The 16,993-nt window shown below is 38.2% G+C and overlaps 2 protein-coding genes, 1 long non-coding RNA gene and 2 other non-coding genes across 6 annotated transcripts; 1 reads left to right on the top strand and 4 right to left on the bottom strand.

Annotated features, from left to right (window-relative positions):
* Nucleotides 1–2,321: 2,321 nt before the first annotated feature.
* LOC112168537 lies at nt 2,322–2,415 on the bottom strand. The gene has a single exon (XR_002924298.1). It is a non-coding gene; the product is annotated as a small nucleolar RNA Z195/SNORD33/SNORD32 family (small nucleolar RNA).
* A 68-nt stretch (nt 2,416–2,483) lies between these two features.
* On the bottom strand, nt 2,484–2,569 carry LOC112168561. The gene has a single exon (XR_002924322.1). It is a non-coding gene; the product is annotated as a small nucleolar RNA U31b (small nucleolar RNA).
* Nucleotides 2,570–3,328: 759 nt separating this feature from the next.
* On the bottom strand, nt 3,329–5,618 carry LOC112201559. Of its 2 annotated transcripts, none has more exons than XM_024342461.2 (4): nt 5,302–5,618; nt 5,032–5,208; nt 4,243–4,295; nt 3,329–3,699 (listed from the first exon to the last, which is right to left on the bottom strand). In XM_024342461.2, the coding sequence occupies exons 1-3, from the start codon at nt 5,516–5,518 to the stop codon at nt 4,261–4,263; spliced, it is 429 nt and encodes a 142-aa protein (XP_024198229.1). In that variant the 5' UTR covers nt 5,519–5,618; the 3' UTR covers nt 3,329–3,699; nt 4,243–4,260. The 2 variants fall into 2 exon arrangements, with proteins under 2 accessions (XP_024198229.1, XP_024198230.1); XM_024342462.2 differs by having other exon boundaries at nt 3,329–3,696.
* A 1,015-nt stretch (nt 5,619–6,633) lies between these two features.
* Nucleotides 6,634–7,229, top strand: LOC112165938. Its single transcript, XR_002923067.2, has 2 exons — nt 6,634–6,760; nt 6,896–7,229. It is a non-coding gene; the product is annotated as an uncharacterized LOC112165938 (long non-coding RNA).
* A 1,000-nt stretch (nt 7,230–8,229) lies between these two features.
* On the bottom strand, nt 8,230–10,642 carry LOC112201542 (pentatricopeptide repeat-containing protein At1g79080, chloroplastic). Its single transcript, XM_024342441.2, has one exon. The coding sequence runs from the start codon at nt 10,258–10,260 to the stop codon at nt 8,560–8,562; it is 1,701 nt and encodes a 566-aa protein (XP_024198209.1). The 5' UTR covers nt 10,261–10,642; the 3' UTR covers nt 8,230–8,559.
* Nucleotides 10,643–16,993: the final 6,351 nt, after the last annotated feature.

The raw sequence follows: 16,993 nt of genomic DNA, 5'->3' as shown, positions 1-16,993 counted from the left end.
ATCGAGGAGATAGAGACTGGGAGAGTGGTGGAAACTTAATTGGAATATCATGGCGGACAAAAGAATATACAGGCCTACTCAATGGAGTTACATATATGGAAGGGTTTGTAAGGATTTCTTCCCCATTGAAAGAAATTATTACAGTATTTACATACTTACTAGAGTTTTTAAGTCTTGTTTGGTTTGAGGAAAGTAAGTATTGGGAAATGAAAGTAATTCATTTCTTGCGTTTGAAATGCAAAAAAAAAAATGAAATACTTTCATGAAGCAAAAGAGGATGGGGGGAATGATTTGTTTCATACTCTAAGGCTGTGTTTGTTTCACGGAATCTGTGTATTGGGAAAGGAAAGTGTTTCCTTTGTTTGGGATGACCAAGGAGGGAAAAATGATTCTCAAAGGAAAGGAAAAAGATGAGGAAACTGGTCCCCCCCACCTCAGGAAACTGGTTCCCCCCACACGGCCCCACCTACTTGCAAAATTATATGGCTAAATTGTCCCTGCTCAAAATCATTATTTGCTAATATAACCAACTGTACTTATTTGTACTTATTGTTTGTATGATTTTTGCACTACTCCTGCAATGGAAACTAAAATGTGTATTCTACTACATTCCTAGTCTTTCCAAACACTGGAAAGGAAAATTGCTGGGAATTGCAATTTCCCATGCCTCTATGGAAAGAGCAAGGAATTTATTTCCTTTATTTTCTTTTCCGTGAACCAAACGCGGCCTAAGGGAATCACTTTCTCCTCTTCTTTCCTGCATTTATTACTCATGACACATTATTTTATTGCATCAATTAAAACTTTTTAAACAATTTTCTAGATAACTTTCCTTATATTATTAAACATCAGAATAGAAAGTTCTTCGGAAATTTCATTTATCTTCTCATAAAAAAGACAAATGAATTACTTTTTTTTTTTTTTATGAACCAAGCAATGCCTAGGTGTAGAACAATTCCATCAAAATATAAAATAACAACTAAATTGAAATGAGATTCTCAACCAATTTTTCGCTCCAACCTTTCCTAGTCTTTAACTTATTGTCTACTGCAATTTCAAATTCGATATGTTTATTTTGTATAAGAAATTCATCTTTGTTGAAAACCAACAAAATTATTTAAGTGGTTTTTAAGGATTGTCTATTAGAGAATAGATCATAAAATTAGCTTATCAATTGAGCAAATAAAATGAAGAAGGTTGGGAGGGAATGTTGGTTGTGGAAAATGATGACTTGGTTTATAGTACTGTGATGCTCATGCTCATACATTTAATCTCTTGTCTACGTATAGTTATTTATATTTAAAAATATAGCAATTAAATACTATTATAGTCACTCAGACGCTAAAAATCAGGGATTTCATAGTCACTCACTCATAAACTTTAATGTCAAGAATTGAGATTATATATTACAATTCACACTATGAAAATGAAGTAAAGTAATTGTAATGACACCGACCCACGTGTGTATCTAAAACTTAATTCAATTCACAGTATGCAAATGAAGTAAAGTAATTGTAATCACATAAATTGACGTGTGTTTCGATAGACAGTCTCCTTCCATAATTTAGCCCATAATCGATGCTTGTAGTTCTGAGGCCCATGTGGTTCCGTGGGCTGTGAACAAACAATCCCAAGGGGTTCCATATACCTATGTTCTGATGGGTAACGACCATTTCTACCAGTTTTTTCTTGTTCTTTGGAGATTTACCCAAAAATTCTAGTGTTAAGTGTTGCTATGAATAATCCGACCTAATGCTGCCCTGAGAGAAGAACAAATGATGCTCGTTAAATCGTGTTTGGTTCTAAATCCCCTTAATTGGCCAAGCCTAGATATGACAGGCATTGGGATTTTGATAACAAAATCTGAGACTGTTATCAAATTTGAATATAGGATCAGATTAAGGGTTAGAGCCATATTCTGATATCATTGATATTTTGTTTCAATTCAGGGTTTTATTTAAACTTCTCCAAGCCCAAATCCTGAATCCAAAATCTCATGGGGTTCAAGGTTTCATCATCTGTGATCACTCTCACAGATTTTACCTAATTATCTAGGACCCAATTCTTAGTCAGACTAACCAATCAGCAAATTCAAATTGGAATGAAATAAAGTAGAGGAATGTAAGCAGGGATTAAGTAACAGAGTGCTTATGGTATAAACAAAAGCAAACTGTGTCGCAAGACCTGTTTTGAAATCGATTTGGCCCAGGTTTAACGAAATGCTTCAGCCACAACAAAAATCTGCGCATCAGATACCACTGGGCTTTGTAAAAACACATGAACATAACTCAATATAAGGAAAAAAGCAAGGATTTTTTAAAGAGAGATCAGATGGTAGTGCATGTAATTTGGTTGATTTGTCATCAAAGTTGAATTCGGTAATGGAACAATGGGATATTCATCATCATATCTCTCTCCTTTACATCCTTGCAGTTTTGCATAAATACCAGAAATTTTGAAGAAAAAAACTCGGAAGAGAAGAGGAATCAGAAAGAGAGTCAATCACCACCAAGCATCAAATTTTTTTGATGCGGGTAAGACTGGGGCGACAAAACTTCTCATCACTTTCCCTGTTTTGTACTAAATCTATGAATATCTACGAAAACTGAGAGCAAAGGACTAATGGATGGAGAAGCAGGAAGAGAACCCCCGCCTTTTATAAGGGTAGGATTAGGGTTACGATTATAGTTTTGGGCCTTTTATTGGGCCTAAAGTACACACTACGGCCTTTTCTTTTCTAATCATAATTTTTAACGTTAAATTTGAATATGAACTATTGTTGTGGCTAAACTCAAATATTTACCGCTATTGGAAGGAGTTTGTTCTACCATGTTGAACTAGACCTATGTTGAATGACTAGAGATGACCTGATTGAGCTTTTCGATGCAATAGCTTCTGATCGAATTCAACACAGCATAGTTGAATTGTTCCTTTACGAGGGCAGTTTACAGTGTGTGGATGCGATTTAAGGTGAGTTATACTTTTAGTCCTTACAGTTAAACAAGTAAAGAATCCACAGTTGCATAACATGAGAATAGAATCCACCACAAATGGTGCGAAGTTAAAGGGAGTTGCTAAAGTTCACTCAAAGGTAACGTTGACAGGGTGGAAGGCAGCATAGTTCTCCACAAAACTATCACACCAACATCTAATCCATAAATCATACCCCAATAAGCTTTGTAATACCAAATTGTTTGTCTCCAGGAACACAAACATGTCGATATTGAATTCTTCAAACACGAAGGAAGCTATAGCAAAAAGGCTAATTGATCCATATCAGCTTTAACGTTGGAAAAGCTGAAAATGCTAAGCTAGGATTCCGAAAAAGGAAATGAGGTAACTGATCCCTCATCTCATCATCTCTTAATCAAGATCAAAATTAAGGGGACACAGTGCCAACTTTAGCAAGCTTCCATTGCCATCTGCCTGAAATACCGCCACTCAACCCAGTCAGAACCCCAATCATCTACCCACTCAATGTCCATAGACACACCACACCGTCCATATATTCTCCTTCATTACAATTCAGTGATTCTGACTTTCAGGTAACATCTATTTGCCTAATGATGGAGCATCCTTGTGGCTTTTGAAACTCCTCATCGAGCTTCAGCCCAAAGCTGGCAAAATTCATCAATTAGTTGATTGACGCCAAAACTCTAAGGTTGTCCCCTGCAGTCCCAATACTGAGCCAGATATCTTCTGGAGATTAAGAATTCAAGATGAAACCATCAATCAATTAAAAAAGAAGATATAGATCAAGAGAGCTTTGATAAAACAGTAACAAAAACTACATCTTGATAAGCTACATCAGATTTTTAATTTTTGTTTTCCACAAGAGACTGCACATGGTTTTATTACGTGTGTATATGATTGAGATTTGCTTTCTGATTATGTTTTATGTGGACACTATAACAGAAGGTGGAAACAAACTGCTGTCCTAAGGATTCTTTCAAATAGAAGTAGGTTACCAATTTATCATCCAACAAGCTCTATATAAACTAGAATGTAAGTTGTATTCTGTCAGTGGAATCAACTCTGATATATTGAAGAGGTCTACTCTCTACTGTCTCAAATAGATACATGGTACAACTGAATCCGTCATTATACTTTGAGCCCCTGGCAGTATTCTAACGTTCTACATTCTACAACTTATTGATGATGCTTGGCATACAGAACAAATATGTTATTGCAGTATTCTATTTATAGATATCTTTTCCATAAACAAGAAGACATGTCTATTACCTTTAGTACACAACTGTATTACTGCAGCCCTGAATGTTCGGTGGATGTCTTATCTGCAAATGTAATAGTCATAATCATGAGTACGGTGAGATGCAATTTTGAAGCCCTAATAAAGTGTACAAATACAATGTAAATGCTCTATATATACTTACTAATTCACATTTCTCACCAGACCTTCCTACTCATAAGTCATAAATTATAATATCATGCAAATTCGGTCATCACATACACAGACAGAGGATCAAGCAATCTTCTATTAGCCACTCATCCAAAACAAGAGTTATGTACATAAACAACAAGGCTACAATGTCAGACCCAAGCAAAGCCAAAACATTGATAGCTCAAGTAACACAGAACTCCCAAACTTCTTCCAGGGAATGCTCATTAGGCACATGGGTATCACACATAAATTGCTTATAGAGATTAGTTTTGAAAGCGAGAGGAACAATGCACTTATAATTCATAACTACATATCATACTGACTTCAATCACCGTTTGTCCATGACAAATTACGAGAAGTTCACATCTGTATAGCCTATGCCTCTTTGTTCAGAGTAACTTGTATGACCATTGCCATATAAACTCAGATCCTTTTGGATGCTCTACAAACTAATCAAACTCTTAGTCCAACAATCTAAGGAGATCCATCATCACAATGATTAACATTGTACTGTGAAGCCTCTACCACTTTTAGCAACATTCGGACAAAATCCAAAATCAAAGCTATTAACTTTCTAGCATTAATCTACTCATAAACTGAAAACCAACACAAAAGAAAAACCAAAATACCATGTTGGTTTTGATGTGGGGCGCCCAGAGTTAAGATGCGGTCTATATTATCAAGACGGCGTTGAACATTCTTCAAAACGGAGTTGAGAGACAAAACCCTCTTCCTAACCGCCGTTATCTTCGCCGCGTGTTGCATTATGAACGGCAACGGAGCATCCTCTAACAACTTATCAAGCTCTGCCCACCAAAACATTCACCGTCTCAAAAACCCCAGTAAATAATCAAAATTACCCCGAAACAAATAAAAAGATAAGTTCTTTAGTTAGTTACCGCGGGTGAGGCGATCGAGGGCTTGAGAGAGCTGGTCTTGGCTGGTGAAGGTCTGCTGCGCTTTGGAATCGAAGTCTTTAATGATGGTGGCGAGGGTGGAAGACAGTCCCTTTGCCAAAGCCTCCGATTCCAATGTTGTCTTCTTCTGAATCTCGGTCTCAGTCTGGTCGGCATTTGGGTACGATGACTCGCCGCCGTGGTTGTCTCCGTTTTCCATCTGATCAGACTCCGCTTCAGATTTCAGTTGCCAACGCCTCTCGAAAGAAGTGTTGGTTTCTTTTCTGTCAGTTCAGTTTCGTCAGATTCCTCCGTACATTGGACTAGATATTCTTGTTTTGGAATTGGGCTTCTTGGGCCTCAAAATAATTGTTACCCGTAATAAAATATTGCCGAAACTCAAATATCAGCCGGTTAAATTTTCACCGACTTTGCGAGCCTTTATTTTCTTCATTACACAAACTTCGTAGTTACATGGAGGACGCAAATTTTGAAAAGGTTTACACACTACTTCATAGAAACTCAACATATTTTTCCTGTTATGTTAGAAAAATTATAGCGATTATCATCACATAATAGTTTTAGTCAAGTTTTGCTTATTCAAGAGACGATTTCTAAGCTACCTTTGTGAGACAAGTGCATTTCAATCACTATTCTAAAAAAATGCATCTCAATTACATTTAGTAAATTTATAAACTAAAATTATAACAACTTAAAATTGTGCATTGATTTTACATATTGACATGTCTATCACAATCCCTAAAAAAAGTTCCTTAAGCGAGCGTTTCTCTGTTTTAGTTTATGTTTTATTGTTTTGTTGTTGTTGTTTCTATTTTTTTCTTCTTCTTCTCTCATTTAACAAACTTAAAAATGTGGAAGTACACACATTCATGTGAAATATGCTTTGCGTTGAACAAATATTGTGAGCTTGAAAATATCAAAAATTTGAACACAATTGTACCATATTCCTCATTATGCTTCTCATTCGTAATATAGTGCATGAATCATGTTTATATGCTCACTTGCTCAGTTGTGCACTTGTGTTAAGTTACATTTGAATTTAAATTTAATGATTGAAAATAGTAAGGAAAATAAAATCATTCCCACTTCCTATTTATTCTCTACTGTTAGATTTTAATTAATTGGTAGATGAGCATAACTAAGTAGAAAATTGATCGAGTAAGTGAAAAAAACCATACAGTGCACAGCCAGCACCGGTGATAGGCTCACACGTATTCAGTGAGGTTTATTAGTAATTGGGCTTGGGCTTATCGTGGGGTTCAGTAAATTGCCAACTTATTTCCGGTGAACTAAAAGCCCAATAAATCCAGGCCCACGCCTATATATACAATACCACAGACACATTAGGGTTCAGAGTCTTCAGACTCATCAAAACCCTTTGGAGAGCTCCGCCGTCGTTTTGAAGTAGCACCACCTTTCCCCACCCAACATGAGGGCCAAGGTAAAAATTCTTCAATTCCTTCCCACCTCCCCCTGTTTGGATTTCATGAATCTAAAAGTTACTGTAAATCGATTATGAATTTTATTTCATAGCAATTGGGATTGAATTGGTTTTGCGCTGTGAAATTTGTTTCAGTGGAAGAAGAAGCGTATGAGGAGATTGAAGAGGAAGCGCCGAAAGATGAGGCAGAGATCGAAGTAGGCACCTTTGGGGTCTCAATCTGCATCAAGCTTCTGGTGGAGTTTTGTAGACTGGAGCCTGTAGGATGTTTATGAGTGATTAATTCCTTTCTCTCGTAGATTGGGATTATGACTATCTTATGTTATGTTTTAAATTTCAAGTCTTTTAATTGTGTGTTTGGAACTTAATGGCCCTACTAGTTTTATCGAGTTTTTATGCAACTTCATGGATCTTATGATGCTCAAGCTTTCGGTTTTTAATTTATCATATTATGGGTTGCGTGTTCTTATGGTTCCAAGCTTTTATTGTAGTTGATTTATGATGTTGTTGGTGGGATTATGTTACCTGTTGAAGTTTAGATCTTTTAATAGCTCATGAGATGTTGTGCATACCAGCCTCTTAGAACTTATAAGAACTTTTATTGGAAATTCAAAGAACTTGTGATGTACATCATCTTCAAATTTACTTCCTGGTCTGTGTTCTTCTCTCTATTTAAACCGTTAAAACCCCCCCTGGTTATGTTAGTTGGAGTTAGCATGGAAATTGTAGAAGTCTTATTATGATATTTGTTTCTCTTGGGGTGTGTCATCTCTATTCTATACCCGTCTAGATTGAGTGCATGAGAATTGTTGTATCCAAATAAGTAGGGGATTGAGATTTGGCTTATGTACCCAGTATAGTATTTTTTTGACACGCCAGTGCCCATATCCAAATGAAGCTTCGACGGTCTGTACCCAATACTGGGTGCTGTATATTCTGCTATCGGACACTGGTCTGTTTATACTGACACACCAATTACATGTGTTTCACTTATCTAACCAAATACTGGGTAATTGGACACTGGTCTGTCTATTTTCAGTATTTTGTTTAACATCTCAGGTTGTTTTGGTTCAAATAGAATTTTGGGAAATTGTTATTACAGTAATTGTGTTTCGATTCCCTGAGTATTTGGCTGCCATTTCCGTTTCCATTTATTATCCAATGATGGAGGATACTGGCTAAGGTTTGGTTTGTCATCGGGTGGGGTGGGATTTGATTTGGCTGAATAGGGCTAATTTCTGCAAAATTTTTTACCGTCATTCCATGTCAAAAACTTTTCCATAATTTGCTCACGCTTCTTCTGTCGTTAACCATGGAAGTCACTTCATAGCTTGGCTTCATCTCTGTTCCTACTGCACATTCCCATGGTAAACATGTATCTCAAAGCCCTACTCACCTAGATGATGGACACACATCTTGGGCATTAGAAGAGGGGAATTTTTATCATCACTTTTAATGAAGAAGGCGTTTCCACATCAGTTAAAATGAAGAAGCTCAAACACCAAATGCCATATCAGGTGTTGAACTTAATTTACAGAACAAAATTGCAAGTATACAAGCAGTGTGTTTCACTAATAAAGTAACTGGCTTGAAGCTGATAAAGAAGCAGTGGTGCCTGCAGTTGTTCCATGCTCAGCTCCGTAGTCTGAATATGTCAATGTTCATAATGGAGTGCTTATTCTTCTCGTCTCTCCCTTCCCTTGTAGACTGATTTACAAAACAAATGTTGAACGGCACCCTGATTTGCATAACTTCATCTGGTTTGGTTTTCACCGTATCTCTCTTTTACCCCCATATTTCTACAATGGTATTTCCTCAAGGTCATACTGCATAACAAGTCTTTCCACTGTATTTGGACTCATAACCCGTCTCCCCTGCAACTCCCTCAAAACCTCAGCTGCCAGCTCCGTTTCGTTTTCATGTGCAAGCCCTTCCACGAGAATTGTATATGTCATTTCATTAGGCATTAGCCTTTTCTCAATCATCATCTCGAAAACCTGCAAGGATAGATCTGTTCTTCGACATTTGCAAAATCCAAGTATAAGGGCATTGAAATTCTCAGTATCAGGCCTTTGGTAATTTTCCTCCATGACCTTGAAAATCTCCATTGCTTCATTTAGCATACCCTCCAGACACAACCCTCTGATCAAAGATGAATAGGTATAAGAATCTGGAGTAAAACCATACTTGGTCATTTCATATAACATCTGAAATGCTGGATATGTATTCCCTTTCCTGCACAAGCTTGTGATTACATTTCTGTAGAACTCATTCGTGGAGCATTTCTGTTTATTTCCGAGGCTTTGAATGATGGAGTATGCTTCTTGCACCATACCTTGCTCACATAGCACAGCAAAGGCATTGAATGTTCCCTCATTTGGATTACATCGCCGGAACATCATTTGGTCTAGACACTTCACCACATGATCCACTTTCCCCTCTTTGCAGAGACGAGCAATTATCGGATTGTAGCTTGCAGCAGTAGGCTTGAACCGGCCCTTAACCATTTCATCCAAAACTTCAAGAGCATGTTCTGTCCTACCATGAAGGGCAAGAGAACTGATTAAGATGTTATATGTAACTATGGAGGGTGTCCGATCCTCACCATCCATCTCAGCTAAAAGCACATTCGCCTCTTCCCACCTACCCTCATAACACAAGCTCCTCAGCACAATGTTATAGCTCACAACATTCGGTCTGAATCCCATCGAAGGCAAACTCCTAAAAAACTTCATTGCCTCATCACTCCTACCTTCCTTGCACAAACCAGTCAACAAAACATTGTAACTAACCAAATTTGGCTTTCCACCTTTAGCAATGATCTCCTCCAGGAGCTTCATCGCTTCGTTGACCCCTCTTTCCTTATAAGCCGCTTCAAGCAAGAAAGAGTAAGTATAAACATTCGGGACCAGCCCCTTCCGTATCAGCTTATCCAAAAGCTGCAAGCTTTGATTCAAATTTCCACGCACACAAAGCCCTCTAACAAGTGAATTATAGGTAATAGTATTAGTCGGATATCCATACTCCTCCATCTTCTCAACCAACTGCATTGCATAACCAATATTCCCTCTTTTACACAAATAGTTCACCAAGAAGGTATATGAAGCTGCATCAGGTATAATGCCTGAAGCAACCATCATTTCGATCACTCTCACCGCTTTCCTCATCTTACTCGCCTTGCACAGATCATACAAGAGCTGAGTTGCTTGGCCCACATCAGGCTTTTGGCCCTTCCCTATCATAGACTCTAAATGCTGAAAGGCATCAATTATTCTAACTTCTCTACTTCTTCTATCATTCTTGGGATTCCTCCAATTGGGCAAAGTGAAAACAGTGTCCTTTGGAGAAATGGTAATCTGGGTTGATGCCAAAACTCTTGAAAACCCCTTGTTGAGTAAAAATGTCTGGACCCTGATGTGGGAAAAGAACCCACAACCCTTTCTAGCAGTTTCTGCTGATGGGTTTGTTATAGGTGACACCGAATTTATGAGAATTGCCATGGAAACTTAATCCAATATACTACTTGCAAAAACTAAAATTCCTTACTACAAGTATTCTAACAAGAATCAAAATTCTGGGTTGGACAGATTCTCATCATATCAACAGAAAACAAATGGATAACAATTAAAAGGGAACTAAAGTGTGGAAATTTGGACATAGAAGTAATGAAGAAAAACTAATAGGAAAGAATCAACATACACTGGATATCAGTTGTTGGGTTGTTTTTTTCAAAGAGTGGTTGGTTCAATTTGATCTTCTTCCACAGCTTAAGAAACAGTTGCTGGTTTTGGTTTTTTTTTGTTTTTTTAGTTTGGTAATGGAAGAAATATTCTAAGTTTTCATGTGCAACTGAGTTTGGCCTCTCTCCCCGTTCTCCACTGTCAGCACTCAGCAGTCCAGTCCCGTCCACTACCATGTTTTGTTATCCATATCCACGCGCTTTCCGGCAGCTTGTGGTACACAATCTCTTCTTCTGAACCCGGTTTGGCCCAGGTCCGATCTTTATTGGGCTAAAGTTGTTTGCTTGAGTATTGGGCTGAGCTGAACACTAGGTCCCCATAGTTTGGACTTATTAGCCCACTATTAGTGAATGCAACACTACACGAGTCTTCTGACTCTTCTCTCCATCTAGGCATTCATATATGTTGCAGGGTTTTTGAACTATATTGTATTTCTGTGTTTGTTACCCTTTATGCAGTGCCTGTTTGGGAATCAATGAGGATGCAGTTAAGACTTAAGTTTCTAAACTTCCATTTTGTAACTACTTCTGTGTTCCTCCTATTGCCCAGTCTGGTGGCTTGCCTCTCTTGTGGAATAGTATTGTTTATTGGCTTATGGTTTTGGTTCCACATTCTAGATTTAGCCACTGTAAGATTTTCAATGCTTGTGATAACAATGCTTGGTTCTTAACGTTTCTTTATATGTTTCCTCAAAAACATAAGCAGAAGGAATTGTGGGATGAGATTGTGAAGTTGCAGGTTCCTCATGAAGAGCCTTGGTTCATTATGGGAGATTTTAACTGTATTCTTCACTTTAAAGAGAAGCTTGGTGGTATTCAATATGTTAATCGTTATATGCTTCATTTTAGAGTCTATTCCGAATAGATTAGGACTTATTTCTTTACCTTTTACTGGCAATTTATATACCTGGTCAAATAAACAACAAGGTACTAATAGAATCTGTGAAAGGTTAGATAGGGTAGTAGCAAACATTTCTGCTCTAACCTTGTTTCCTTTTTTTTTATTCTTTACATAATCTTCCTATCACTGGATCTGATCATGGACCTCTTTATCTTTCCTTTAGTCCTAGTACCACTCGGAAAAGAAAAGCATTTAAGGTAGAAGCTATGTGGCTAAATCACTGTGATTTTCAAAATGTGGTTAATTCTTCTTGGCTTACTCCTATCAATGGTGATGCAATAGAAAGTTTTGTTGCAAAACTGAATGCTTTTCAGGCTCTTGCTAGGAATTGGAATTTTACCGTGTTTGGAAATATATATCTAAGAATGAAAGATATACATGTTCAGTAATAGAATATTCAACCTTCCCCGTCTTCTTCCATTACTTCTTTTAATTAAGAATACTCTTTAACTAAAGAACTTGAATCCTTGTTCAAAGACGAAGAAGTTTTTTGGGCTCAGAGTGCTAAATCTAGATGGTTTCAGGTAGGAGATAAGAATAATAAGTATTTTCAGACGCAGACATGTAACTTAAGGAAGAAGAACCAAATTCTTAAGCTCAAAGATGAGAATGGTATTTGGACAAATGATTCAGAACATATAGCTGATATTTTGGTTAAATCTTTCAAACAGAGATTTACGAATACTACTTCACCAAATAGAGTCTATTAATCAGGTTCCGTCCTTCGTTACTCCTTGTTTTACTCAAACTGATAATAATGCTTTTTTAGCCCCGGTCTCTATACAGGAAGTTTATACAGCTGTGACTAATATTGGCCCGTTAAAAGCACCTAGACCAGATGGAACTCCTGCTTTGTTCTATCATACTTATTGGAACCAAGTTAAAGAGCCTTTGTTTAAATTAGTTTCTGAGTTCTTTACTCATAATCTAGATTTGAGTTTTATTCATAGAACCAATATTGTCCTAATTCCTAAAACAGAAGAACCTGAAAATGTCAATCATTTTAGACCTATCAGTCTTTGTAATGTAGTTTATAAAGTTATTACTAAAATAATTGTGGCTAGACTTAGACCTTTATTAACTAGGTGTATTTCTCCTTCACAAGGGGCTTTTGCTCCAGGTAATTGCTCATGAAATGTTTACTACTTTTAATCATAAGAAACGTAGATCGATCAGGTTGCATAGCTATTAAATTAGACCTTGCAAAAGCCTATGAGTTTTTGATCTGGGATTATTTGTGCTTGAAAGCTTTTGGCTTTGATCAAAATTGGATCAAATTAATTTATTCTTGCTTATCTTCTTACTCTTAATGGTACTCCTCATGACTCCTTTTCTCCTACTAGAGGGATTAGACAAGGGAATCCTCTATCACCTTATCTTTTTATCTTAGCAATGGAACATTTTATTAGGAATTTGAACCATTTATTTGTAGAATAGCTGTAAATCTTATGTAATTATGATTCTTATTTATTTAGGTTATCATGTAATTATAGGAATGATTGTTTCCTATTAGGGTTAGACTACTCCTCTTGTCCTTGTATATATACCCCTTTGTGGGATGAATAGTATTATTATTGAAAACCCTAAAATCAAAGTATTCTTTTCTACTTGGTATCAGAGCAGGTTCAATCCTTTGAACTTGCCTGCATCCTTTGAATCCTGAATCCTGAATCCCAAAGCACACCACAAACCGCTGCGTACCACCACCATTAAAATCAAGCCATCCCTGAAATTTTTGAAACCCTAGAAAAACCAAACCTGAAAAAAAAAAAAAAAAACAAACAAACAAACCCCAAATTCCTCAATGGCCGAACCTGCAATTGAAGGTGAACAGTCAAATCCCGAGAAGACAATGGTGTCATCCTCACCGATCATCCATCACCACTACACCACCCAACAAGACAACTCTGCTTTCCCCACAAGTGTTGTCTTGAATGAATCCAACTACACCATATGGGCTCTTCTTACGAGAATGCGCATTGGAGCACGAGGGAAGGTTGGTTATCTGATCGGAGTAAAAGCTGAACCCGCCATGAATTCTGCAGAGTATGAAGCTTGGGCCACGGACAATGAAAAGGTGAAAAGTTGGCTAATTGACTCCATGGAATCCTCTCTCATGAACCGGTATATTCGTCTTCCTACTGCGAAAGATATTTGGGAAGCTGTAGAGAAAACCTTTTATGATGATTCTGATGAAACCCGAATCTTTGAGTTGAATAAAAAGTGTTTTGAAGCAAAGCAGAATGGAAGGCCCATTCCGACCTACTACAATGAGTTAGTGGCAATGTTCCAGGAGATTGATCAAAGGGTGGCCTCTCAACATGATAATGTTGCAGCTGTCGTTCAAGAAACTTCAGCAATGTCCCGGATGCGTGTTCACTTGTTTTTGAGTGGACTTAACCCAGAGTATGATCAGGTGCGTGGAGAAATCCTACGCAAGGAGCCTAAATTCTCCTTGGAGTAGAGCTATGCTTACATTCGCAAGGTGCAATCAGAGAAACAAGCTATGGGACGTTCGGTACCTACTGAATCTTCTGTTATGGCCATTCAACGCCGACCAGGTCCTCCTCCAGGCTTCTCAGGTCCTTCTCCACGCCGTCCTCATGACAAACCAAACCCATACGCAAACAAAAAATGTGTTGTCTGTGGGGAAGTAGGTCATACCAAGGAGCGGTGCTATGAATTGATTGGCTACCCTGATTAGTGGGACTTCACCAGGAAACCGCGAAAGAATCCGGGCAAGGCGGCTATTGCTACTACAGGGGAAGAGCATCTCGACAATGCCTCCGCTAATGTAGCGCAGTCAGGTATGAAGGGTAAGGCTACTTTGAATAATACATGGTTAATTGATACAGGTGCATCTGATCATATGACCAATGACCCTAGTCTTGTGAAAAACCTTAGACGTTCCTCTCAAAATATTGTCTCTACTGCTGATGGTACTCTAACTCTGGTCACCGGAGAAGGTTCTATTGTTGTATCTAATACCTTAACCCTTGAATCTGTCCTAGTTGTTCCCTCACTAGCTTATAATCTCCTATCTGTTGGTCAGATTATTTTAGCACTTGCATGTATTGTGACCTTCTATCCATCTTTCTGTGTGTTTCAGGACATTCTGACTCGGCGGATTCTTGGTTATGGTGTTAGAAGGGGAAAATTATACTACCTGGATCTGACAGAGACTGGAGAAAACCAGAAGCATCTTTTGGGGCAAGCTAATCAGATTAATGGGGTAGAGAATGCAAAGGAAGCAGTATGGTTATGGCATCGCCGTTTAGGTCATCTATCTTTTAGTTATCTTAAGAAGCTGCAACCTCATTTGTTTTCGGTTGTCAGTGATTTGGATTTCCATTGTGACATTTGTGAACTGGCCAAGAGCCACCGTATTTCATATTCACTAAGTCTTAATAAAAGTCCTGTTCCTTTTATGAAAATTCACTCTGATGTCTGGGGTCCTGCAAATATTCTTTCTCTTTCTGGAGCTCGGTATTTTGTAACGTTTATTGATGATTGCACTCGCATGACATGGGTGTCATTACTGAAGAATAAGAGTGATGTATTTGGAATGTTTATCGAATTTCACAAAATGGTGGCAACTCAGTATCAACAATCTATCAGAGTGTTTCAGTCTGACAATGGTGGAGAGTTTGTGAATGGCCCTATGATTGAGTTTTGCCGGTCACATGGAATTCGTCATCAAACCTCCAATTCTTATACTCCTCAACAGAATGGGTTAGCAGAACGGAAGAATAGGCAGTTGATAGAAGTTGTTCGTGCTTCCTTATTTGGCATGAATGTACCTCGGTCCTATTAGGGAGAAGCAGTAAAATCTGCAGCATATCTTATCAACCGTACTCCTTCACGGGTGATTGAGTTTCAGAACCCTCATCAGAAGCTTCATACATTTTTGACCATCCCTTCTATGCCTAATTTGGAGCCCCGGGTGTTTGGGTACACAGCCTATGTTCATATTCCCAAGCCTCAACGCAGCAAGCTTGATCCCCGTGCCCGTAAGTGTATCTTTGTTGGTTATGCTGACTTCCAGAAGGGTTATCGATGTTATGATCCCCTTACTAGCACTTTACATGTCTCTCTTGATGTTGCTTTTCGTGAATCCGAGCCTTATTACTCAGGGGGAGCTTCTCAGTCTTCCCTTCAGGGGGAGAGAGGTTGTGAAGGGAATCCTCGTTCTATTATTGATTTTGATGTCTTTGAAGACTTGGAAAATTTGGAGGATACATTTGAGGATAGAAATTTGGAAATAGAAAACGCAGTTGCCGAACAGAGCATTGTGAATTCTGAAATAGACAATGCGACTGCCGAACAGAGTGTTGTGAATTCCAAAACAGAAAATGTAACTGCCGAACAGAGTGTTGTGAATTTTGAGACGGAAGAGATGACTTTTCTGGATAGTTTGAATCAAAATCAAGGCGTATCTAAAGCTCACACACAAGATATTCCCCCTTCTGCATCACCAACTGAAGATCCCGGTCAGAATGATCCTCCTCAGGTACCCCTAAACTTTAATGAATCTTCTGGGTTATAAAGTGTCGAACCTAGGAAATCACAAAGGGTTACCAAGGGAATTCCTAAGAAACAATATGAACCAGATATCAAAGCCAAAGCTAAATACCCTATAGCTAATTTTATGTCTAACCATAGGATTTCTGGGTCACATGCACTTGTTATTGATCAATTATCTACTGTATCTATTCCTAGTAACGTGCAGGATGCATTGACGGATCCAAAATGGACAAAGGCGATGAATGAAGAATTGGAAGCTCTTCAAAAGAATGCAACATGGGAACTAGTACCTATGCCGGTTGGAAAGAAGACTGTAGGGTGTCGTTGGGTATTTACTGTGAAGCTTAATGCAGATGGAACTATTAATAGATACAAGGCGAGGTTGGTTGCCAAAGGATACACACAACATTATGAGATTGATTATGAGGAGACTTTTGCACCTGTGGCAAAGATCAATACTGTTCGGATTCTAATCTCACTTGCAGTAAACAAAGATTGGCCCTTGCACCAGTTTGATGTGAAGAATGCGTTTCTTAATGGGAATTTGGAAGAAGAAGTGTACATGGATGTGCCCCCAGGTGTTAAGAATTGCCCAAGTGAAGTTGGCAAGGTGTGTAAATTGAAGAAATCTTTGTATGGCCTGAAGCAATCTCCAAGAGCCTGGTTTGGGAGATTTTCAAAGTCCATGAGAGCCTTTGGGTACAGACAGAGCAATTCTGACCATACCTTGTTTATCAAGAGCAAGAATGGTAAGATTACAGCTCTTATTGTGTATGTTGATGACATGATTGTTACAGGGGATGATCCGAAAGAGATGAATGAGTTACAAAAGTATCTGTCAAAGGAGTTTGAAATGAAGGATCTGGGGCAACTGAAGTATTTTCTGGGTATTGAAGTTGCGAGGTCTAAGAAGGGAATTTCACTGTCACAGAGGAAGTATGTTCTTGACTTACTTACTGAAACGGGGATGCTGGACTGCAGTCCAATTGAGACACCCATTGAGATGAATCACAGACTTGCCATTTATCCTGATCAAATTCCAACTGATAAAGGAAGGTATCAACGTCTT

The sequence above is a fragment of the Rosa chinensis genome, chromosome 5 (assembly GCF_002994745.2).
Source record: "Rosa chinensis cultivar Old Blush chromosome 5, RchiOBHm-V2, whole genome shotgun sequence".
Taxonomy (NCBI): Eukaryota; Viridiplantae; Streptophyta; class Magnoliopsida; order Rosales; family Rosaceae; genus Rosa; species Rosa chinensis.
The sequence above is the reverse complement of the archived record's forward strand: the minus strand, read 5'-3'. Positions and strand labels throughout refer to the sequence as shown.

Excerpts from the sequence above, each read along its gene's own strand:
- LOC112201559 (XM_024342461.2), bottom strand. The coding sequence starts at position 5,518 with ATGGAAAACGGAGACAACCACGGCGGCGAGTCATCGTACCCAAATGCC. Across the intron at positions 5,209-5,301 it reads CCTCGATCGCCTCACCCGCG|AGCTTGATAAGTTGTTAGAG; the intron begins GTAACTAACTAA and ends TTTGGTGGGCAG. Across the intron at positions 4,296-5,031 it reads CCCACATCAAAACCAACATG|ATAAGACATCCACCGAACAT; the intron begins GTATTTTGGTTT and ends TTACATTTGCAG.
- LOC112201542 (XM_024342441.2), bottom strand. The coding sequence starts at position 10,260 with ATGGCAATTCTCATAAATTCGGTGTCACCTATAACAAACCCATCAGCA.